Source organism: Ascidiella aspersa, chromosome 4 (assembly GCF_963924565.1).
Source record: "Ascidiella aspersa chromosome 4, kaAscAspe10.2, whole genome shotgun sequence".
NCBI classification, from domain to species: Eukaryota; Metazoa; Chordata; class Ascidiacea; order Phlebobranchia; family Ascidiidae; genus Ascidiella; species Ascidiella aspersa.
This window is the reverse complement of record NC_139450.1, coordinates 15377-41160: the sequence shown is the minus strand read 5'-3', so window position 1 is coordinate 41160 and position 25784 is coordinate 15377. Positions and strand designations below refer to the sequence as shown.

The 25784-nt window shown below is 35.9% G+C and overlaps 1 protein-coding gene across 1 annotated transcript in view; it reads right to left on the bottom strand.

Moving 5' to 3' along the window:
* Positions 1 to 12987, bottom strand: part of LOC146146482 (NACHT, LRR and PYD domains-containing protein 12-like) — a 59312-nt gene extending 46325 nt beyond the window's left edge. The window contains exons 1-9 of the mRNA XM_083386810.1: positions 12891 to 12987; positions 11770 to 11847; positions 10289 to 10517; positions 6340 to 7677; positions 6054 to 6119; positions 4416 to 4495; positions 4104 to 4201; positions 3662 to 3776; positions 2958 to 3063 (exon numbers count right to left, since the gene is read on the bottom strand). Of these exons, the coding sequence (XP_083242936.1) occupies positions 2958 to 3063; positions 3662 to 3776; positions 4104 to 4201; positions 4416 to 4495; positions 6054 to 6119; positions 6340 to 7677; positions 10289 to 10517; positions 11770 to 11826 (2089 nt within the window). The 5' untranslated portion in view covers positions 11827 to 11847; positions 12891 to 12987. The remainder of the gene's footprint in view (positions 1 to 2957; positions 3064 to 3661; positions 3777 to 4103; positions 4202 to 4415; positions 4496 to 6053; positions 6120 to 6339; positions 7678 to 10288; positions 10518 to 11769; positions 11848 to 12890) is intronic.
* Positions 12988 to 25784: the final 12797 nt, after the last annotated feature.

Sequence of the window (25784 nt, the reverse complement as noted above, 5' to 3'; positions counted from 1 at the left end):
AGCAACCTATAATTTGTCTTTATAATTGAAAACTATTTAACAATGTTTTCTTTAGTTTTTTAGACACCTCTAAACACAAAAATGGCCGAATTTTAATTTTGCCCCCCTAAAATACTCCCCTATTTTCAAGAGGTAAAATGTTTATTTTAACATCAGCTTTAAATGGTTCTAACATTTGTGAAATTTTCAGATTTTTATGTCATTTCCTTCTAGTGTAAATATATCATTGAAATTTCCTAAAGTGTTGTGCATTTTGACCCCCCGGATAAACAGTTCAGGGCTAATGTTTAAAATTTTGTTACTTAGCATTGTATATGTCATGTATCCATCATCCATAAATATATCAGATTTTTTTTACATTTTTTCATCTCTGAAAAGTGCCGAAAACCAAAATTAACAAAAAATGACAGTTTTACCCCCCTAAAAACCACCCCTTAGAACCTAGGCAATTTTTTTTTATATTCGAAACAACTTTGGGAGGGTATTTAACAGTTGTGAAAATTTCATGTTCCAACTATGTTTTTTTCCTTGTCAAAAGTGATCCATAAAAAAGTGACTGAAAAAAAAAAAAAAAAAAAAAATCATAATAATTCGGATAAAAACAACATGTGTCCAAAAAAAAATTTTTTTTTTCGGGCCACATAATAATTCGGACAAAAACAACATGTGTCCAAAAAAAAATTTTTTTTTTCGGGCCACATAATACCATTGTAGGTTGAACCAGCAATTGGCACTGTGACGTCACAAGTGTGAATTGTTCTAACAATGGTTGTTTAAAGCAGAAGTTCCAAATTTTTTAGACGAACAGATTAAATAAAAATATGTTCACGACCGGCAAAAAATCACAATAAATAAAAGAGATAGTACTTGTGTAAGATATTGTAATATTTCTGCCATGTAAGCGGCTTGTTTTATGTTGTTGGGCAACTAACTTTTAAAATCGTAACTAAAAGTAAAAAGTTTACGTGAGTAGATCAACCCGGAGAAGAACTTGTTTTAAACGAAGTCATTTTTACACGAAGATATTTATTTAGTGCTAGGTTATCCATAGATTGATGATTTTATATTTTTACCGCCATCTACTTAATGAGTTTCTTTAATCGCGTTCACGGCTAAAGCTTGTAGCTCCTAAATACATATGTCCAGTGAAAATATAGCACAAAGTAAAATAAATGTTGTAAACTTACCAATGGGCATTCGTTTGAATTGCTTTAAAAGGCGTTTGTAGAACATCTCAGCCTGGCCTGGAAATATATCAGGAAAATATATTTTACAAACATGTAAGTTTTTCTGTTGACAAACTTTCACTTTTCGCACTTTTAAGTCGCCCATCAAGCTTAATTAGATGCTGAGCAGGCGCGGATCTAGGATTTCAGTTTGGGGAGGGCCATGAATTTTTTTCAGATATGACGTCACAATTTTTTCAGATATGACGTCACAAAAGTGTACCATTGCGTGACGTCATAATTCAGGTAAAAATAACATCGGCTGGCCGAATAAACTAACTCCTGCAAAATAACGCGAAAAACAGACCTTTTGAAAGCACGAAAAAGTAATAATGTTAGCCTCTACAGTGGGCCGGTTTCCTAGTTTGACCCGGTATGAAGAATATCGCTGAAAGACGCTACCATATCTATTGTCTACACATCTTGCTTTTTCCCGAAAAGGCGAGAGCAACCGCACATGCTTCCGAAAAAGCGCCGAGGCCACGTCGCAATAAAACCATAGCGTTGTCTGCTGCGGTCAGCTGTGGTTCTTTCATGACACTTCTCTCAATTTTTAAGTTACTGTAGTTGGTTTTTGCCAGTAAGGTTGCTGAAATGAACAAAACTCTATGCAGAGTTAATCCTAACATTGGATAGGTTACACAAGGGTCGGCAACCTTTGTGTAGTAGTCGCGGGCCAAAAGCAAACTCAGAAAGGTCTCTGCGGGCCGCACAACATATGTTAAATGAGATTTGGTGTTATTACAACTTTATAACAATTGTTGTGAATCAGGTGGGCCTCGGATTTTTTTGCACTTTAAAAACGTGTTTATAATTACTTTTAAAGAGGCAGTAACTTGGCGCAAATTCGCTAAAAAAGCGTATACTTGGTTTAAAATTCGAGTCCACACGTCGTCACCCCCCTACTGCTATTAAAAAAGTGTAATAAAACTACTTTGAGAAAACACGATAGATCTTTAAAGTTAATCTATTTTAGTGTTTGTTAACCATTTGGGGCACACCTGGCGAGCGAAGCTAGCGAGCGCGATTTTTTTGGTATACCGGTATTTCTTTTAAATTTCTTGTTTTTGTTACATTTAAAAAAAATGGTTAAAAAATATTTGTCGATTATGTTTGAATACGTTTTTCGTTTGTCCGCGACGCACTTGGCAGCTTTCCACGACGCAACAGTAAAAAAGCGCTGATCTAGTTCAAAAAGAGCATCAAAACGTAAACACACTGGATGTACAAAGATCATTAGCGCAAAGCGCGAAAATTTTTCGCATTTACACTTAAAATAGTCAAAAAGTATTTAAAATGGACTCGTGTCTAATTTGTCAAAGAGGCGGCGGGCCGGATGAAGTATATTGGCAGGCTGGTTCTGATACAGATTTGCATTAACAACAAAAAAGCTTTTAATTGTACTTGGATTTAAGTTAGTTATTATATAGTCGAGGTCAGCGTACGGTCACTTAAGCCGTCTTTGCAAATCTGAAAAACGCCGCTTTGCGCGAGTGCGCGAAACGAATTTTACCATTTTTTTGAAATATTCATTATATGGCGTCATAAGCTCGTACACCACTACAAAGCTTAAAAATATGTCTTATTTTGGCGAAAATAGGCCATACTACCTAGGGAACCGCGAAAAAAATACCCCCCTAGATCCGCCCCTGATGCTGAGCATTTAATGATTTCCAAATGAAGGATAATCTGAATCATTGCCAGGTGTAAGTTCATCAAATGGTCGCTTACCTTCATTTGTTGGTTTCTGCGGATTGTCCGTTCTGCTTTGGTCGACATTTGGTTGGTTTGTTTGATTGACAGGTGTAGCTGCTTTGTTGCTTGCATACAAACATAGCTGGTGAACAAACAGAACAACTCTTATAATTATAAAAGCGTATCAAGCAGAAGCATGGGCGCAAAGTGTGAAGTTTACCTGGGGTTGGGAGGGGTGTTATTGGTGACGTCATAGCCACAGTGACGATTACAGCGCTGGAGTGTGAATAATGTTGTCTCACACAACTCATATTCAGTGCTTTAATTTGAATACTGGTTTATTTTCGTCCATTGTAAAAATCTTAACTTACGATGAGTTTGGTTTTCCATATTCGTCATGCGAAATGTTGCTCAGAACTCAAGTTTAACATTTGTTTTAAAATGATAATGTTGTGACTTAAGTTTGACTTGGGCTTAAGTAACTAACGACTTATACTTGTTATTTGTTAAGAAAGACTTTAATTGGACTTTAGTTGCTTGCTAATGATTTGACCGGGATTTAGTCATTTTAAATTATCTTGTTTAGAACACTGGGTGTGATGCGACCCCCATAGCGTCCAGCTACAAAACGTTCCCAGATGCCAACCAGTAGGCTATATTTATCCCATTGTATTCACATGCGATCAAACTAAACTGCTACTAATATCAATCACACCAAATTATAGAAAGAAAATAGCAACCTGTTGGTCAGTCTGTTGATGTGACGGTTGTACAGAAGATGCTTGTACAGCAGAGGAATCTTGTGGCAACTGTGACTGGGCTTGCTGTGAGTGGAAGCTCCCGGGTCTCAACTGGCTACAACCAAATGAACTTTCATGTTAAGTAGTTTATTAGTAATTAGTTTTAACAAAGAACCATAATAAAGTGTTGATACAAATTCACATAAGGACTTACTGGCCGCAATCAATGCATTTGTCGCAACGTTGTTTTTATTGGGCTTAGGTTACCGACTCCTGATGTAAGCGATTAATCCAATTAAATATGACCTGAACAACTATGATTTCTATGGATAAATGGGCCATGTCTTAGTCGAGGTGAAATATTCTGGCACGACCAAATCCTAAATATGTTTAGCGTTACACAAAACTTGTGGCAATAAACAGGTTGGTGGTGATAGCAAACCCGTAGCTTGAAGTTGATTGCGCTTCTCTTGGAGCAACGCTTGGATGTTGACCGAGCAGCAAGGAGCCTCTCTGTATCTTCTCCTCACACACAGATGCCTGAAAGAAAAGCATTTCAATAAATCACAAAAACATTAAAACTATTCCAAACATCCAAAGTAATTTCTCTCATTTTCACTAATTAGTTAGCTAAATTAATTGATATAAAACTTAAAACCAAAAATTGCACTACTTAAGCAAAACAGTACAAAATGCTACTGAAAATTATTTGTTATAATATATTTAGTTTGTTTGTAAACATCAACTGCAATACTTGTAGTGTGGATGGTGCGCCATCAAGTGGTTGCGGAGTTGCCAAGTGCGTCGATGAACTAGTTGATGGTTCTGATGTTCCTGGTTAAAACATAGCAGTTTGTCCTTGAACTTTAACGTAAAAAAAAAATAACATATTATATTTCTATAAATATTTTTTTACTTTAAAGTGCTGTAAGAGAATTCATTTTTCCAATTCAATAATGTGACTTTTGATAAAGTTACCGAAATATTTCCTTTCTAGTTTTATGTTTAGCAAATTGAGTGAAATATGATAGACACCAAACCTTTGCACGTTTGGCAAAATCTGGTTAAATGTTGACATTACATCTGATTTAAGGAAGTGCCGTTGCTTTTTAGCATTAATTTGCCGACTTTATATTACCATTGTGTTTGTGCTTTGAACCTACTAATAAACTAATTGCGACTGGCGTTTGTGTAATTTTGCCACAGTTTGACTTCGACGATGAAAGCGCAATGAAGCGGTTTTACAACCGAAAGTTTAAAAATGACAAAATATAGCTTAGAGTTAGACAGTGGTCACCAACCGGGGTTCGTTCTAATGCTCAAGTATGCAGTAAAATATCTTGATTTTTTTAAAGATTTTATTTATTGGTGTATTGGTAAGACTCTACGATTAGAGGTAAATAATCAAGAATAAGCTTTTTTGACAAATATAAAAGCTTTCCGAAAAGGGAATTGTAAGCAGTGACGTCATATCTTATGATTGTGACGTAACACATGAAGTTCGATGGAACTGCTGACCAAAGTAAATTGAGAAGGTTTCACGATGATTTGCCAAATTATAGAAGCTGTCAAACTAATTTTCAAACAATATATACGTACGTAATTAGCATTAGCAAATATTTTCAATAAGATAGACATTTCATTCTGATAAATATGAATATTCAGTTATTATTTGAATTTTGAGCCTGCAAAAAGTGCCCCGCATAGAATAAAAGCTACGAGCGTGCTCTTTCAAAATAACCCTGTTAATATATCTGCAGTATACACTTTTTTTTCAGATTTCTTAGTGTAGGCGATTCAGCCAGCGGAAGTGGCTTAGATGGGCCGACGGGATGCCAAACTTTACATCTCGTACTTATTGAAGTTCTCGGTGTTTCAAATTATACAATTATAAACAAGTATAATACTCAAAAAACGCATTTAACTGGAAAATTAATTATTGAACACAATCCAAAATTTTACATATTTGGTAATTTTCCGCAAAAATTCAATGTTTAATACTATTGCCACTAATAAACGAAACTTCGATTATTCACTGTTGTGGTTACCTCAATATTTAATACTATGTTTTGTTTAAGAAAAGAAAAAAAATAACAGACTGCAATCTCAGCAGGTCTAACACAATTCCATAATTGTCTAAAAATAAGTATAAGCCACAGCAAATGAATTTCACTTAAAAAAATAGATTAAACGTAACCTAAATTTTGCATTTTTATTTAATTTTGCAATTTTCGGCAAAAAATAGACTTGATTTCCTCACACCAATACAATTTAAATTTTGTAAACAACGGTTTTAGGTGTCTGTCTATCAAAATCCATATGAGGCAGGTGGAATTGGAAAAAGTTATTTCGCGACCCGCCCTAATATACATGCAGTCACAAGCATTGTTACCTTTCAATTGCGTTGGTTGTCGCTGGACTTTTTCACGAAGGATGTTGAAGAGCCGAGCAGGAAAATCTGTAAACATTTCGTTAATTCCTGCGTTTGCTGCTTTTACAAATATGCCACAAGTTACAGCTATTTTCATGTATAAATCAAATATGGCAGCAAAATAGCTATTATGAAGTTCTCCATTTTTAGGGTTTCACCTAATTTAAAACAAATCATTCGAATCAACCGAACGGCAATTGTTGTAAAACTTGAAAACGCGAGCTGAAAACATAAAAGTTCAACGTACTTGTGATTTTCTTGAAAATTGATTCTGGAACTGTGAAGTCATCTCCGAGTAGAAGCCCACATTGAAACCTTCTCACCATCGCCCAGTGAGGCTCAACAACCAAATCATCGACAATCCTACTAAACTCAACTGAACTCATGTTCTGGCTAATATGGAGAGCTGTGAAGAATTCTTGAAGTAACTGATGTGAAAAATAAAACTTTTTGTCGCCGTCGAAAAGTTTCTGGTTAAAGTGAGAATACCCAGGTACTGCGATTATAATATCCTGGATTTTAACATCACTTAAACCTTCTTTAGCCATTTGTGGAAAGGTCATAATAACAGTTGAATTCTTTGTGGCGTTGTAAGCGATTTTGGTAAGTTTAGCTTTGATTAGGTTGATGTCATGACCCTTGGCATGTTCTGAGCGTCTCAGATGTTCAAGTAAAACTGTGAAAATCTGAGTGATGTTACAAAGTTCGGTGAGATTATCTGTGCCTAATGCAGCCAAAAGTATCAATTGAAGCATGATTGGGGTAAGACAAAGCTCAAGTAACATGGGTGCAAGTTTGGTAAAGCTATCCCATATTCTCTGGGCTTCATTTTTAGCGAATGCAAAGAATAGTGTTTTCATATTTTCTGGTGTAAGCTCATGTACCAAAACAATTTCCTTGGGGCGAAGTAATTCATGGAGAGTGATGATAGAATGTGGTCTGGAAGTCAAAACTATAGAAATGCCTGGAAAGAGTTTTCCGGTGCATAAATTAGCAACTACCTCTTCAACTAACATGGGAGTATCGTATGACGCATTTCTAGGCTTTACATTATCAAGTGACCAAGTTGCCTGATCATAACCATCAAGTATGATACCAAATTTTTCTGGGGACTCCATCATTGCTGCAAATATGGCGTTTCGTTTTCTTTCGCTTAACAATGGGTACGCATGATCAACCACAACCTGCCTTAGAGTGACTTTTTCTGACCCATAGTGCATGTTCATGCACAACAGGAGAATCCAGGTTATGCAAGAGGTGTTTGACAGTCGTCTGGCAATGGTAGATTTCCCAGAACCAGGAGCCCCAACTAAAGCTGTGTAGCGATGAGGTACTACACTACCATGCCATCGCTCATAACTGACCTCTTTTGAGCCGGAATCGACATACCTTTGTTGTGTGAAAGGCTCGTAATTTTCAGTTTTACCGGCTCCACCTTGATAAAAGTTTTCCTCTGTCCTTAGACCTGGATGAAGACGGGGAAAGTTTTCCTGCTCGTAGTTTAGCCCGAGCGAAACAACTTCTTGCTGTGGTCTCTTGAGATCTTCCTTTACACTTTCCAGCGAAATATCTTCAGTCGTTGAATCTAAAACAAAGTTTATTTGCAAAATAGGTTAAAGAAGTAAAACAATCGATTCAATAAATTCTGCTTGTCCTTGGGAAAAATTAATACATGTTAATTTGGGTTAATGTTCGAATTTTAGACCTCAGCAGACATCAACGTCATCGGTTGAGCAAATTAATACCACCTACCTTTAGTTGCCTTGCTACCTTTAAAGGTGTATTATAGCTGCAAAAAAATTAATCAACTGTGAGAGGCAACACACAATAAGTATTTTAAGGCCAGCAATATCTTTATCTTTATTTACAATGCTTTAATTAGGCTTTTATAACCCAAGGGGAGGTGCATGTATGCAAAGCCTCAATTTATTTTGTGTATGACTCTATATATTACTTCGCTGGGTTAAGGTTGATTCTTAGGTACTGAGCAGATGCTTTAGCACTTATTTTCTTTTTTGAGCGATCAACTCTGTATAACGCAATAACTTTAACTTAAAATCGGGTGTTGTACGGTGAATATGGGACGGGTGACTCACGTAAAATGCCAAGTGCACAGATTTCACAATTTCCTTGCACATTATCAAATAACCTTTATTTGATTTTGAATCAATTTTATCTTACATAAAGTATATTTTATCACTCCTTTCCCTTCCCGTAGTTAAACACAAAAGTAACACACTAGATTTAATATCTACATCAGTGGTCGGCAAACGTTTTTTGTCGCATCCCTAAGTACTCTTTTCAGCGCTATTGAAGGAAATCACGCTCCCAAAAGTATATCATAAATTTATTGTTGTACATCATGGGCGGGCAACATACGGACCGCTGCCGGACCCGACCCACGATTTTGAGCAGCCCGCAGACAGTTTCCGGTCTTACATGATAAAAGATAGATCATTTTCCCACATCGTCCTGCCGACTGGAAAAGTTACCCGCCCCTGGGCTACGTAGACATTCAAGTAAAAATAGTGTTCAAAGATTCTTTAATGCGCAAATAAATTCAAAGATTATTCTAAGACTTTTTGGAAAAACATCCTTTCATTTAATGAGTATGCAACAATTAAAAACATTTAAATATTGAAAGACTTTCTGGCAACCCTGAATAGCTAGCCAAGCTGCTCAAAACAGTCCTATAGCCCTGTGGTCTCCAAACTTTTAATCACCAACGTCAATTTACATGAAATGAAAACAGCTTTAATAGGCGACCCCAGTTTGTTTTCAAATAAGTAATGCCTGAATTAAATATCACAAGAGATTGATTATGCTTAAGTTATACACAATTCCAGAAAACTGTGGCTACACATGTGTAGTAAGATAAGAAGTTTAAATCAACACCTAGATTTACACACATGAAAAAAAAATTAAAAATAAATGTTAAAAAATATATGTCTAATATTTTTGAATAGGTTGTCTGTTTGTCCGCAAAGCACTTGGCAGCCTTTCATATCAAATCATCTTTGATTTGGCAGCATTTTCATATCAAATCATCACAAAAATTGAAATTTTGTAACCACCCGTCCCAGATTTTTATAATATTTACGTTGTGCAAAATATGGATCAAAAAAATATGTTGGCAAAAAAAAAAAAACTGCAAAAATTCCAATCCGTTAGGAAGTTACAACAATTTAAAATTTGATCACTAGAGGGGGTTTTTGGACACCCGAAAAACGCAAATGTACATTTAAATGCAATAAATTAAGTAAAAATGGAAGCAAAAGTTTGTTTCCTACCATTTTTGGGGTCAAAATTGCATTTGGATGAGTGTTAGAGGCCTTTAGGGGCACTTAAAGAGAAACAATTCTCCACGTATCAAGCTAAATTGCTTAAGTCTGCAAATATTTAGGTAACCATTTTTTTTTATATACCAAGAACTTCCAAAAAAGCTTAAAATGGAAAATTAGACTTGTGGAAAAAATTAGACAATGCACTAATTTGTCTATAAATTGAACTTAATCTTAGCGCTGCAAAACGTAAACAAACCAAATGCTGTTATACTATTCTCGCACTTACGTAGTTAAAATAGTCAAAAAGCATTTGAAATGGACTCGTGTATAGTTTGTCGAAGAGGCAGCGGGCCCGATGAATTACAGAGACTGCTTGGTTTATTGCTATATTAAGACACGTGACCCAATTACATCGAAAAAACACGCAGCTTCGACTGGTGAGTTAAACCCAGAAACGAACAAAAATCGATAATGACTTATGAAAAGGGGGGGGTCCGAACCCCCACCCCTGGATACGCCACCATGCAAAACTAACACCTGAAAATATTCAACAATCGTAACCCCGTCTAGTTTTACTTGGTAATTCAGTAAATGACCCAGCAAAATAAAATAATTCTGTAGTTTGGGTTAATTATAGCAAAATTTTACATTGATATCAGAAAAACAGTTGTTTCGTTAAAAGAAACAAATTTGACGATAAAGAGGCATTTCCCAAAACGCAGATAGAACCAAAATGTTGTGAGGAAAATTGCGCACATTGCTTGTAATCACACAAATAGAAGATATCACAAATAAGTCACTAGTTAGACATTGTTTAACGTTTTGATAAACACGTAACAGACATATTTCAGGAAACGAAAATGAATTATTAAAGTTTAAATGAAGTAAAATATTCAAGTTTTATCCACAAACCTGCTTCAGTGATGTTGTCATCTGCTTGGACGTTGCCTGGTGGAAGATGAATGTGAACATCACCGCTGGTGAGAAGTAAGTGTTCAGCTTGTACGTTATGCACATGATGCTCTTTGGTCGTATGAGTGTGAAACTCTTTCGTCTCATGAGTGTGAAACTCTTTCGTCTCATGAGTGATTTGTTGTTGAACTTGAGCACCAAGGAAAAGGTTTTGCACTTGAAGTTGGTTCTGTTAATGACACAAACAAATTATATTACTATTGAGCTGAACATCAATCATTGCAACAAATTGGTGTTAAACATCTGTTGCACTTGACGCAATAAATGTGTCTTTTGCAGCTGTGAAAAATCAACTTTTGTTTTACATTTTGTCTTATTACATTATTAGTTACAAGTGATTGCATTAACCCAGAGCTGCCAAATGTAGGTGTGTAGGTTTATAATATGGCTCAAACTACCCAGAAATTCGACAAAGTTATTTTGCAATAATTGTACAAAATCAGCCGATAAAACCACAATATAGATAATGCAACATCTGAGGCCAGTAGCTAGGTTTTAGTTGAACAATACAACCCGGGTGCAAATTACTTACACATTAGTTGAACAAACATGACAAATATCTCAACACACTCTATTAGGGCACGTCAAATGATTTAACGCGCATCTTATATCAACTTAAGAAAGGACAACCGTTAAATCACTACCACATCATTAACATTATTATTACATCACTAACACTAGCGCTAACTAAACGGTTGCACAGTGCACACATTTTGTTTGGCTAAACGAAAGTCACAGATATCAAATATATTTTGCACAATATTACAGTTTTACAACTAAGCATTCTTTTTCACTGAGCATGTTGATATTAATATGAACAAAATGCTTCTATGATATAGATTAGTGGTTCCCAACACGTTTTAAAGGCGACCCATTTTTGAAAAAAAATCAGTTAGGTAAAATCTTGCGACCCAAGCAATTTGTCACATTTATAAGCCATACAAGATCGCGTTGCATGCAAACAGCACTGCAAAGTGCCTTTTCAGAAAATAATATGTTTAACCTTTCCCAAACATAATATGTTTAAACCCCTGCTCTAACCATTGTTTTATATTGGAGTGGTCCCGGTCGGCAAATTAGGGAATTCCAGTAAAAAGACAGAAATCAAAATAACATCAACTCTTTTACCAAACCCTAACTTCATCACTAACTCCACCAATAACTCTAACCCGAAGCCAATTTTTAATCCAACCTATTACCCAAACCCAACCCCAAACATGGAAAATCAGTCCGGTAAATGTGGCAGCCCACAAACTGTGCCGGTCAAATTATGTCGTTTAAGTTTTATTCCATAATTTTTATTATTGCCTATTTATTATGTCTATTATCTTAGTGCCATGGACGGTACTATTTATAATTCCGCTTTAACGATTACTACTTTATAGATGAATGTGTGTTCACAAATTAATTGTGAAACTCACCAATTCAATGTTCTGATCATCTGGAGCTCGGTTGCCTTCTTCTTGATTATCGGCCATTCTCTTTCTTTCATGCAAACCCTAAGCAAAAGCAACTTAATGAAACAACCTACAGCAAATAAATTACCACTCACAACCCTAAATAAACCAAAAAAAGTCTACACCAGCCATCTTCATTGAATAAAAGGGCAACCAGCAAAATCGTAGAATACTACATTTCGTGTAAAATGTAGTGAAGTTAAAAGGTTTTAAATACAAAGTCATATAGAAATAGATTTTTTTTAAATATAAAGTTACATGCCTTTTCAGTTGTACAATTGAACAGCTATAACAACACTTAAATTGTTTAACAGCTTTTTAACATAAGTTGGTGCTATGATGAATGTTGGGTTTTAGTTCAGCACTTAAAGCCAAGCAACAAAGCAAACGTAATACAAAATTATACAGGATTCCATTGAAGTTCTAATGATTTGCAAGGCAGTGCTTATACAAGCCAAAATACTTGGAAATCCGAGTTAATCTTATTGATATATGTACCATTGTTCAGTTCAACTTCACAAAGGTTGGACATTACCATAAATATACTATTCATGTACAGCAGGGAACATTTTTGGGGATGCGACCCCTCAACACAATTTATTAAAACTCATGCCCTTTTTATAGCCACACTGATCAGCATAAACAGGCAGTTTTCTTTCATATAAATAGAAACATAGCTACCAACAAAGATGGGCTTAAATGGAAAGCCGGCAAATTATGTGAAATTATGTTAACACCTATGTTTATCTTTATGTAAAAGTTAGCTTGAAATATTTTAACCCCCATGTTTTCTTTAGCTGAACTTTGAAGTGTAATTATGTTGGCATCTAAAGCATATTCAAGTTGTTAAGAAGGTGATTTGTAGATTGCTAGGTGCACATTAATTGCCAATAGGATTTTGTACAGCACAAAGTCTGCATGGCACATTTTCTTCCTTTGTGCCCCCTTGCAAACCCTTCATGTGCCTGAAGGGGGGGGCATCCCCCACTTTACAACCCCATGTACAATAGTGATAGTTAAAAGTATAAGCTACTTTAAGTGGTAAACAAATACACAAAACTTAGTTATTGCGCACAGCCACTCACCTCACTAAATACTTTATTTGCTTCTTCTTCAGGAAATCTCGCAAATCACAAGTTTAAAACAAGTACTGGTTTACTTACTACTAACAATAAGAAAAACCTGCAATAAAATACATTTAAATCTTCATGCAATATGAGCTTCATAAATCTGATTGTTTTAGCATTATACTTTATTGTTTTCACAGTCACACGAAGGTAAGCCTGGATGCCTTGGTGCGCAAAATTGTTAGTTTACAGTAAAGGTCAACCAAGTACGACCAGATGAAGCCTGTCCGGTTGATTTTATCGACCAGCGGCAACATATATACTCAACGAAGGTAACATATAGTAAGTTAATAAGTTTGACAGCTGTAACTGGCCCCAAGCGTCAGGTATTACAGTTATCCAGTTCTTTGTTAAAAAGTATGGTGGCACCAGGTATAGAGGGTTATATTTGCTCAAACAGATTTTATTTCAGTAAAGACTGATGAATAAGTTTAAAGAGTGAAATGACAACATTGTTTTGTGTAGATTCCTGTATCCAGGAAAATAATGAATGAATTGTTTTTCGCTTCACTCTTGAAAATCTAAAAATAAAACTGGTTCTTGAGTAACAAACTGATGCCCGTAGGTTAGCATTAAACACAACTCAACCAAACGAACAAACTTGAAAGAGCACAGTGCATGTTTCATTTCTATAGTTGGGCTTAGTAAAGGTAGTACCTGTTATAACATATACTTAGTATTTGTAAAATTACAAACAAGCTTGTGAGATCTTTAAGCACCAACAGTTTAACAACGTGGTTGATAATGTTCAAGCCCAAGGGTTAGGCAATTACAAACAACTTGTGAAATGGGAAACTCACAACAGTACCTAAAGCAGAAAAATCTATAAAGCATAGTGCCAATGACATGATAAAGCCAAATACGAAGTAATATCCACAACACAGTAATATCTAAATCGTTGGAATAAGACCTAACCTGTCGGAATAAGTATTAAATTCATCGGAATGAGGCCTAAATAAGGCCATGGGTCTGGCACCGGCTGTTTTGAAGTTGACGTTTGTGTGCCTTAGATTGAATGGCGCCTTTTTTAACAAGGGTTAAGCAATTACATAACTGGATCCATCCCAGGAAAGAGTGGTGTGTATATAAATGTTCAAACATATAAAAAGTCATGCTTGTTTCCTGAGGTTTGAATTGCAGATTCCAAAATAAGTGTTTTAAACAAAATAAGCCGGGCTGCATTTGCCCAGGTCTGTTCTAGACAGCCATTATAACTTGGTATAAGCACATATTGTTACAACAACACGGCTTGGCATGTCTAGACTGTTAAGAACATTTTAAACACATTTAGAACATAAAAAGGAGAAATTTATTATAGCATCTAAAAATCGGTATTTACACCATGATTATTTCGACTGTTGTAGAAGTGTAACTACTGCAGTGGGCGACCAAACCGAATTAAACGGCGGCACACATTCAGGTCGCGACCCATAGAAACATTGACATATTATTTTCAGTGTTGTCAACCTTTTTCTTGGCGACCCAAATACCAAGTGTAAGGGAATGGGTAATTGCAAATCACCACCACAAAAAAACACAAATAAATTATGTTGAATGCAGGCTGGTAGCATTACCGCCTTCTGGTGACAAGCATTTGTGGCCCAAATTCTTTGTTTTTTGGGGTGTTCTTAGTTCTTACTAAAGTTAAATTCTGTATTCGCCTAACGATATGCACTTCTGCTGTTCTGCATATTATCACTAAAATGTCTGCTCGACAAAAAAAGGTTTAAATAATAGGGTAAATTGGTTTGGGGGGATATTATGGGGTTAAATTTAGGCCAGGTTTGTGAGGTCTAGGGGTCAGTAGGTGTTCAATTTTCAGCTTGCAACTCACTGTTCCTAACTGGTGAGGATTTTTAGAGCAAGGAATATTTATAGGAGAGTTTACCTTTCTTTATTTGGAGATTAATGTTCAACAATTCCTTCAATTATGTCAAAAAATGTATAAGTATTAAATCTAACACACAATATTTTTGTCAACAAATAAAACAATGATGAACTGGGTAAATACATTAAAAAACTGTCGCATATTTAGATGTACAAAGCAAAATTTAGATGCAGAATTAGGCCATGTCTGAACAAAAGAAAATAATTATAAGCAATGCTTTTAAATGATATTAGCTTACAAACATGAGAGAAACCTAATCATTATTGAAAAAAACAAGCATGTTATTTGCAGAACTTAATGAACCGAAAATCATTTGTTTAGATGTTATAAAATGTAAAAATGTTATAAAAAGTAAAAATATACATATATATTTTTTAAAACATAACACAATATAAGCATCGTTGATTCAGGTTGCGGATTGTACAGTGCACCACTTGCCTAGAACAGTTGGTATTGTTTTTTATTAGCCTACTTCTTGACTTATATTGTGTGTTAGATACTGATAACGCTTTTAGCAGCGAAATATATTTATCATATTATAACATATAAACAAACTGATTTTTTGAGTCTTGTATTAAGTTTTATCTTTATAATTGATGTGCAACCAGAATCGTTTGTTTTCATCATTCGGATTCAGGCAGATTCTGTTATTTGAAAGAAAATTGTGATTATTAGCATGTTACGTGATATGAAACCTTTTTACTTGATACAGTTTTATGGTTAAATTAAGATGCTCATACAGATAAAATATAATGTAAATCTACTAGATTGGGAGTTAGTAACTTTCCTCTACAACCTACAATTCTGTTTCGTTTATATTTAGGGCGGATATTCTGGGTGTACTGTTACATATATACGAGATAGTTAGTGTAAACTGGTGAAATACAGGCTGTAGAGTCCAGGCCGGACTCGGGACTCGACGAAATCGCACATTTGACCGGAGTCGGACTTGGGTTTATTTTTTTTGCCGGAGTCGGACTTGGGTTTATTTTTTTTGCCGGAGTCAGGCTCGGGTTATTTTAACCGACTCCGCAGCCCTGGTTTCCACAAAAGTTTTATTTAAAGAATCGCCCGAATTTATACAGAATAAATACTCAAACTTGAGCTAAATCCACATTATATTGCAAACGCAATTAGCTATTAAATTAAATAAGCTCGTTTTGAATGGCTATTTTTTGTGGCCAGTGAAACAATAACATAATAAATTCACCAAATAAGTAAATAGCTTTGTTTAACTTTTAGTTCATTCCTGTTTGGGATTGTGAGGTGAATTTGGCCACTTACCTTTGCCGCAATAATGAACTTTACGTCATAATGAGCAGCTGGTGTTTGGATGCAAGGTGACGTCATAGTGAGCAGCTGGTGTTTGGATGTAAAGTGACGTCAAGGCGGTATGGCACGGATTCCGCAACGATGGAAAGTTGAACGCGACGCATTATTGCATTTACGCCCAAACCTTTGAGCAACCGACGTTTACTCGAACATCACGTGACTATGCAGCGGACACAAAATGGCGCCCGTGCTCTTCAACCGGTGTGTACGGTGCCCAAAGCCCACCCCTAACCCTAACCCCTCTAATAATTTCAACCCTAACCCAAATTCTAACCGCAACAATTGCACAGCCCTAATTCCAAACAAGGACACACAGTTTGGTGTCCAAACAGCGGCATTAAAATATGCTAAAAGAACAACCAAGTAGTGAACAGTTATAAATAGCGTTACTCATCAGGGTTGCTTTCAAATACTATTAATTTAAATTTGGTTTGTGGTTAAGTATAAACGTTAACTTGCTTCTGCAAGCAAAAACAGATATGGGCCGAAAGTTTCCAGCCTTAATTATGTCTCAGTTACGTAAGGATTAGTTGCCAGGGTTTCATTTTTTTACACGTTAGTTTGGTAAAGACTATGCAAAATTAATTTTCGAATTGCCATCAAATATTTAATTTTTTCTCTTCCAAAAAAAAATCCTATTTCCAGAGAAAGTGGCAAACTGGCAATCGACGCCTAAAGCCTTTACCTTTGAGAAAAGTTTCAAGCTTTTTTAACTTACGATTCAATATGGCGACATAGTTCACGAACGTCATATAAATGAAGTTTCTAGCAATGCTTCCCTGCTTTACGATGGGTGAAACTTTATTTTATACTGGCCTTGCCTCTTCATGTAATACCGCGATAATAAATTCACATACGGCAAGGTATAGGGGAATGATCGAAAAGTATATTTGATAAATAGAATTTACGTAAATAATGCGTACGGCCATGTATTTAAATTGGGCCAGGTGACATTTTTAAAATGCAGATATAATCATTCTCTTAACATAATTTAACGCTTGTGGTTTATGTGCCTAATTCGCCACCTATTAAATCGAAAGTTTAGCCAATTTAAACCAAATAAACGCAGTGTTCTTGAAGATTTGTTCAGTATGAAGCTATGTTATGACGTAGTTTAGCATTTTGCTTGCTGCGGCCCTTGTACAATTTTAATTTGTTTAGGCCTGGTGTTGATATGTTTGGTTCGTCCGAAGCTTTATAGAAAAAGTAGACATCGTAGAACCTTCAAATTTTCAGACATGGCGTAGAGTGGTATGTAGGTGCTTTGTAAAAGATTATGAGGCGCACCCCCAGGGGCCTCTGCTTGGGGGGCAAAAACCTGAAATATTGCGCTTTAGCTTTCTGTAGCTAACGACTGTCATCTAGCAGCAGAAAAACTGACATACAGAATTCGTTCATATTCGCTTGCTTTGTCCAGCTTGTGAAGTGACGAAGCGACTGACCGCCTGCTGCGCTTTATTGTCCCGCGAGTGAGACTTTCATTGTGCGAGGTGGCACGTCCAAAACTGGGCTCGTGCGACTTGCATTTTGAAAAGAGGCTTCTCTTTAGTAAAATTACTTAATGCTTTCAAGAAACAACATATTTTACCGCCGCAAATTTAAATGCGAAATCTGGTGGCAGTGTACGCCTCTCTATTTGCACCTGTTGCGCATTTTACTCCAATCAAAAAAACAAAAAAAAAAACAATTTGGGTCGCGGGACCATTCAGTTTGGGTCGCGAAAGCCTTATTAATAGAGGGCTTGTCAATAGAGGCCTATATTTTAAGTTTTCTAATTGTTTCCATTAGTACACTGAATTGTATACAAGATAGCCGTCTTACTTGGAGCGCGGCTAAAATTGTCACGTAAAATATTTACACTAAGCCCCGTAAAAAGTTGTGAGTGTTCGTTCGATCCAGGTGATGGCAAAGAGCGCTTGCAATCCAACACTATTTTGGCCATTACCACACCAAACTGATCTGCTTACCGCAATCTGGGTTTTCTTCTTGGTATATGTTTTCAAAGAAACTCTCTTTCATTTTTTATCCCGTTTCTGTAACCAAAGCGTCGTAAGCACGCTGTTCTCTTTGTTACATCGTGTCTAAAACAGGGGTCGGCAACCTTCGGCCCGCAGGCCGAATCTGGCCCTCCAATGAAAATCATCCTGCACGCAAACTCTTTCACAAACTGTACACAAGGCCAGCATATGCTCAATATTTTTAACTGTTTTAACTATACGAAATTGCACAAACTTTTCCCCGCGCGTATCAAATTTGACTTTTAATTACGTTGGCGTTTTGATGTAGTCTTCTCACACCAAAGGTGACGTGCGCATGACAACTATAAGCATAGGAACTTTTTCGTAGCATGAAACTCTCTAAAATCAATTTTTTTCCAAATTAATTCGCTGATGTATTATTTAATGATAAACATTAACAAAAAGAGCATAAGAAATATGTTCGTATTTTATGTCGTGTGTGGAAAATGCGTCACGTCTCCTTGTAAATTTAAAGGTTTGCCAATTTAAACATTTTTTTCGCGCTACGCCCGTTGCTTCTTTGTTGTAGTGTAACTAGACTCATTTTCACTGCGTCAAACATTTGGGTTTGTCCCTGATTAAGAGTTATTATATTGAAGTGCTTAGAGGCCACACGTTTTTATAAAAAAAATTTTTAGCGGAAATTTAATACGGCCCGCCGAGAACTTGCTGAGTTTGGTTTGGTCCGCGACTTGGTGAAGGTTGTCGACCTCTGTCTTAAAATTTATATTGCCCTCTGAAAAATCCTTAGATGTGAGCCTTATAGTATTGAGTTTCCTGTAACGATTACGATGAGACGTCCGTCATTTTTTAGTGATTCGCCCCCAAAAAACATTACACACCTTGCCAGTAATTATTGCACTAAGAAAGCGCAATAGCGGACGCTTGTTGAAGGGGTTATGGCGGGGAATTGGTGGGGGCTGCAAGCCTGCAACCCATATTGGTTCCTAAATCATATTTGTCATCCGAATGAGACATCAAAAGTAGTAAAACTCAAGTCTTCTTTTCAGTTGTGTGACAGAACCCTTTTTTTTTTTTGACCCCTGTATTAGGCACATAAACTTGTTTTGTATATTGATCGAAACTACAGATTTAAACTCTGTTATAACTTTGATTGCTCGGACCACGCCATGGTAAAAAATTACCCAGTAAAAGTTGGCAAAAGCAAACCATGGACGTCAAACCATTTTAAGAGAATGATAATATTGGCTTTTTAAACATGTTAGCTGGCCAAAGTGTAATAACATGCTTGTACGCATTATCTACGTAAATTTATTTATCAAATATATGTTTCGATCATTTCCCAAATACTATGACGCCATATTTGAACCCCTTTCGCATCAACGCCAGAAGTTAAGTGGGGAGTTTTCGGCCCATATCTGTTTTTGCTTGCAGAAACAAGTAAAGGAAAAAAATATAAAATATATGATATAAAATACACAATACAAAATACAAAATATCAAAAAAAAAAAAGTGAAAAAAAATTAAAAATTTGAAATTAAAAAAAAACACCAAGCCCTAAAATATACCCCTTGACAAAATATACAACAACCACACCCCCGTCTAGTTCTGTATTGAATCTTTTCAACCGTTAGATGGGAATCGATAGCTACAGCGAATTTAAGATATGACGTCACATTATTGTTTTTTGTCCCCCAGTCAAAGGCACCTAGGGGTGCAGCCTCAGAAACCTCCACATAGCACCAACATACCACTCTACGTCATGTCTGAAAATTTGAAAGTTCTACCATGTCTACTTTTTCTATAAAGCTTCGGACAAAAATCGGTTTGAAAACAAGTTCTCTCTGCCATCCCTTACGACGTAAATGCAAATATTTTTTTTACAAAAAAACGCTTTTTGTTTTAACCCTCTATCCTCCTTGTCCTCAAACCAAATAAAAAAAAACAATTTATTTTCCCTTAATAAAAAACCTACAATCAATTAAAAAACTATATGTTTGATGCCCCTGTAACAATAAACAGTCTCCATCCGGGAGTAAATATCTAAATTCGAATTAAGAAAAACCAACAATTTTTCTTATCAATCAACATTTTTTTTAATTTGCCATAAAACCACCCGATTGTTGGGTTGTTAACAAATGACAAGGGGTTCGTAGTATCATTTTTATGGTTTACTAGCGGTTTAATTACATCAATAGCTTATTGGCGAACACTATAAAAGGGAGGTATATTGCTAGATATTACTGCCGCTAGGTAGGCGTAGAGAGCTTGAAATAACTTAAAGTCACACTTTTTTATAGCGAATAATAAAACCCGCTCATAATTTTGAACGTAAAAACCCAATTAACATAATAAACATAAATTTTAAAGATGAAAGCCGAATATCTTAAGTTTTAAACTTTAACTTTATGAGTACCAGATTATAGACCCTCAAAACTATTTGAGGCGCAATTAAGAAAATCCGTTTTTCAAATACGAACAATGAACAGGATATAAACAAAAAAACATTGTCGCACTTCACTTAACTTAAGCTGCTTTTTTGCGCACTGTTATGCGTGACAGCAGCAAGGAACTTAAAAATTTAAAACGTTATGACGTTTCCGGCCTTTTTATGCCCTTAAAACCATCGTGTTGTTTATCAGAGGTTATGTAAAAAATATGGCAACCCTAGTAAATAGTATTCCACGACAGATTTTGTTTTGTTTACTTGTGAATATAAAATCATTATATCATCTTCGTTGTATAAATAGATGACTGCTTTTACCAATATAGACAAAAAAAATTACATTTCATTCTTAAAACTCTGAGATTTTTGTCTAGAATTCATTAGACTGTTTTTTATCGTATTCCGTATTTGTTTATTAAGATAAAAATTTAGAATGCGCGCACAATTTCAAGATGGCGTTACACATTTCGATGAACTGGTTATACTGCGAAATATAAATGCTTATGGTAACATACTAAACAGTTTCCATAAATGCATATGACATCCGATGGCCAGGGAGACTTTTAGGTTTTGTCTGTATTTGTTTGGCATACTGGCTTCTGGCGTTTTAAAGCAAAATACAACGCTTTGACGTAATCTGTTTCGCTGCAATCAAGGTGCCCCTTTGTCATTTATTAGCGCGAAACAGCCTCCACAACATTTTCCTTTCAACCTATTATGGCTATCGAAATTATTGTCCAAACAGCTGTACCAAATATTAAAGTTGTATCACACTTAATGGATCTTGCCCAATATTCGACTTTTAACACAACTCATGCCAGCCTTTGCGTTTCAAATGATAATCCTGGTAATGGAGATTGTAATGTTTCTTTGAAGTGTGTGTATTGGCTAAAAGTGAAAATATTTTGCTCTTTGCATTAATAGAACATTTAGTGCATGTTCCACTTAATAGATTGCGGCAAACTCGTTTAGTTCTTTTAAAACAGGAAACCAAATTTCCAAAAACCACAAAAAATTGTGGCGTTATATTCAAAGACTGATTTCGTTTTACAATTGCCCATTATATTCTACCATTGCAAGCGAAAAATTTGAGAGTTTCTGTGTAATTAATTTTCCAGTTAAAATTCAAAATTGTAATTCTTCCTAATCCTTGCGAATAATTATATTTTTATGGTAGTGAAGCAATAAATAAACGTTGTTGGGTAATCGCAAGCGCGTAAAAGGTTCCGGTTCTGATTAAGCGTAGCCTAATTCGGTTTGATTATTATGTTTCGCTATTCATTACGTATTTTCGTTCCCCTGTCTGCATTGGAGGTCACTAGAACCACATCACTGTAGTTTGTACGCGACAATAAACATAAATCAGATTGCGCTACGCGGTGTCTGTTTAGGGCGGTCAGGCATCAGTTTCAATATAATGCAGCCAACCAAAGATCATTTCACAACAGAGCAGTAGAAACTCCCCCAGACTGCAGCTGCGAAAAAGACGTCAAACGTTTGTGCGCCCAACTGGTTTCCTAAAATCCTAAGACTGCAATTGACAGATTATTGTGACATTAAATTTGAAAAAATAATTTTTCAATTGAGAATCGTTTTTTAAACATTTAAACCAGAATAGGCAAGTTTGTTACAAAGAGCTGCATGAGATACAAAGTTGACTTTTGTAAATCTTATAGAATTGCACAACGATTCCATTAAAACGAGCTAAATCATACTAGGGCTGCAAGGTTATACATTGTTAGCTTTGGTGTAGAATCCATAACATACCGTAGTACGTGTTTTTTTAGAGTGACGTTATACGTTTCAAAGAATTGATTATATTATGGTTTGCTTTATGCATTAATGATAAAAATAAAAATACACAAATCTATAGGCTTATAAAAACATAAATGGACAGTAATTGCAGATAACAGCCGAAGGCAGGGAAGATGTTTAGGTTTCGGCTGTGTATTGACATACTTGTGTCTGGCGTTTCAAAGCAGAATGTACTCCCTTGGCGGAATCTGTTTCGCTGCTTTAACAGTGCCCCTTTGTCGCGTATTAACGCGAGACAGTCTGTATAACCGGTGTCGTTTTAACCATATCATTTTTTAGGAAATATTGCCACCGCTAGGTAGGAGTACAGAGCTAAAACCAATTTTACGATGACGTCATATTTTGTTTCCAATTTCTACCCCCAGCTGAAGGCCCCTAGGTAAATTGGACAAAAAACGGTCTGAAACAAACCAAAAAAACCATAAAAGAATTCGAGCAAAAACAAGATATGTCCCGAAAAATAAATTTTCGGCCCATATAACTAGACACCCTGAGTAGGCAAACTATCAACTTAAATAACTTGACACTAAAACTGTTTTTGAACTTGAACTAGTGAGAGTATTTGGTTTGGTGCACCGCCTATCGATGCAGAAAAAAACAAGACACGCTGAGTAGGTAAAAGTTGAGGCTGAAGCTGATACCTCACAGCGATAAATCGACTGTATATAAAACATAAATAAATAACTATTTACTACGAATCCGTAATGACACTACGATTAAAAGTCCATTAGTCGCTTCCCGCCAGCGAGGCTCGTTACAACTTGATTGCTTTGGCCATGGTATTAACTGCCGTATCGAACACAAACAAAAATGCTAGCAAACCGTTTCGCGCAGCAACTGACTGAGTTTCAACGAAATACTCAAAAGCCATTCAAAGGATAAAAAAAAATGACTAAAAGTAGTAAAACTACATTAATGTATACAACAAACATAATAACTAAATCGTTTGCGACGTAACAGTGCTTGACAAATGGAGGTGTGACATGCTTGTAATCGACAGTCGTGTACTGCTCATAAATGCTACAAAACAAATAATTAAGAGTAAAATATTAACAATTTCTTGGAGAGAAATAGCCCCCGTGTTCCCCTGACTAAGCCTATGACCGTGGCCCCCCAATTACCGCTCCGTGGCCCCCCAGTGGGGCGAGGGCCACGGTTGAGAAACCCTGTCGTAACGTAACCGTGCAAAACTTTTTTTCAAGCGCAATTACCTGCGTGGAAATCAAAATCAAATGAAGTATATTGGCTTAATAAAAATAAATTTTTATGTTTCCAACTTGCGAATTTTGTAATTAAGAACTCCTTGAAGTATGTTACCGCGCAAAACTAGGTTTATAGAGTTCGCAAAATATCGCATTTAAAGCGGCGGTTTTAATAGTAACCAATTTTCAGTTTCAAACAAGATTTTACTTACGTTGGAGGCAGTATGACACCAGGATTACGTATTTGCTGAATATCACGCAATGCGAACAATTGCTGCTACAACTTAATGTTTTACGTTTGTGAGTGGTTCCCTATTGATATATGTCACTGGTTTTTTACGTAAAAGATGTTTGACGTGCTTAGCCGTTGGGTATTTAGTCGTTTTAAGTAAAAAAAATAAGGTTTAGGTTTGTTAGTGATTCCCGATCGATATCCACATTGAAGCCGATTAGGTTAGCGCTTATTTACTAAAGCATCCCGAAAATGATGTGGCGCCGGCAGTTTTGCTAAAGTTGCAAGATTACAAATATTAACCCCGCTGTGCGATTTTATGTAAATTTTCAAAACAGTTCGTTAATTATACTTGATTTTTGTAAAATAGATTTTGTCGGATTATACTAAGTTCCAAAGTAAGGTTGATCGCTGTTAAGTAGCAACTGTAAAACTAAAGACAGTTATGTTTGTTAAATGCGTTCAGTTTGTATAGAAGCGCAGCTGAACTACGGGCTTTATATTGCCGTACAGTTTAAACCAGGGGTTCTCAAACTGGGGTCCATGGACCCCTTAGGGGTCCGTGAACTAGTTTTATGGGGTCCATGAAGGTCGAATTGAAATATTAGTGTATATTTAAGAAGTAATCAATTTATCAAACAAAACAGTTTCGTTAAAAATAAAACGGTTTTGCACTGAATGTATTAAGACTAATTTTATTTTCACATTTTTGGACCAAAATCAGCAGATTTAAGAAGTCTATTTGTATTGTGACGTAATTTTATAACGTCATTTTGCCTACCGTGGTCCACGCGAGTCCCCAAAAACTTTTAGGGGCCGCGGTAAAAAAAGTTTAAGAACCCCTGGTTTAAACATTGCGACAGAATCTCTGTTTAAATAGGTACTTTTAAACTAAATACCGTTTTTCGATTTTAATAAAATAAACCAACCTACCAAAATGTCACTATGAAACTTTTTTTTGAAGCTAAATGGTTTAACATTAGTTTATTATATTCATTAAAGCTATTTAAAATCGAACTAATAAACCGAAAGAGTTAGTATAGACGCATTACAAGGTCGTATGTTATACAGGCATGATTAAAAACAATTTTGCCATTTTTCAGAAAATATACAATGCGCGTATTGTGATAAGTTAATAAGATAAGTTCACTTTGTCAAATACCAGTGCTAGACAGATTTATGATGAAGGTGACATGGAATTAAAAATCCAAAGCAGCAAAGATTTTTATTATTTTATACGACAAAAACTTACTTGGTTTTGGTTTGGAGTATCGGCCATGTTATTCCTTGTGCTTGATTGGTTGATACAGTTTCTTTTACCAAATACAGTCTGTAAAATGAAACAAGATACCAAGTTAAATGACAGTATGGGTATATAGCCTACTGTGATATCTGTGATCTAGCCCTGTTGAACTAGCACTGCCCAACGATTGACATACACATAATATTATACCAGGTACAGAGGTACGCAGGCTCAGTGGGAGCAAGTCGTGAGACGATAATTATAGCAGCGTTGCCTGCTGGATCTTGTTCGTACATACAAATAGTGATTGTCAACCTTTAGAAAACGGACCAATGTTACGCGAACAGCTTTCTGGCTGCAATCGAAGTTTTATAGAAATGAACGCAAGTGCATTGCGGCATTGCGGCAAGACGACCTATAATCTTAAATGCACGGCTAGCGCTGAAAATAGTTGTTCTTTATTCTTTATTTGGCTTATTAAATCTAAGTAAACTTGAGTAAAAATGGTTTCTTTTGAAACCAGGTAGCTCGAAGTAACATTAAAAACACCACAGATTGGAGTGTGGCAGGAAAAGGCTGAGATCCACTGATTTAAGGTTTTGATGTTATAAACTAACCTGACATTCTTGTTCATATACCTACACAACATTACATATTTACCTCAGTACAGCAGTAAGGTGAAACGCTAGCTCTTTGTTGAAGGCGAACTGGTATT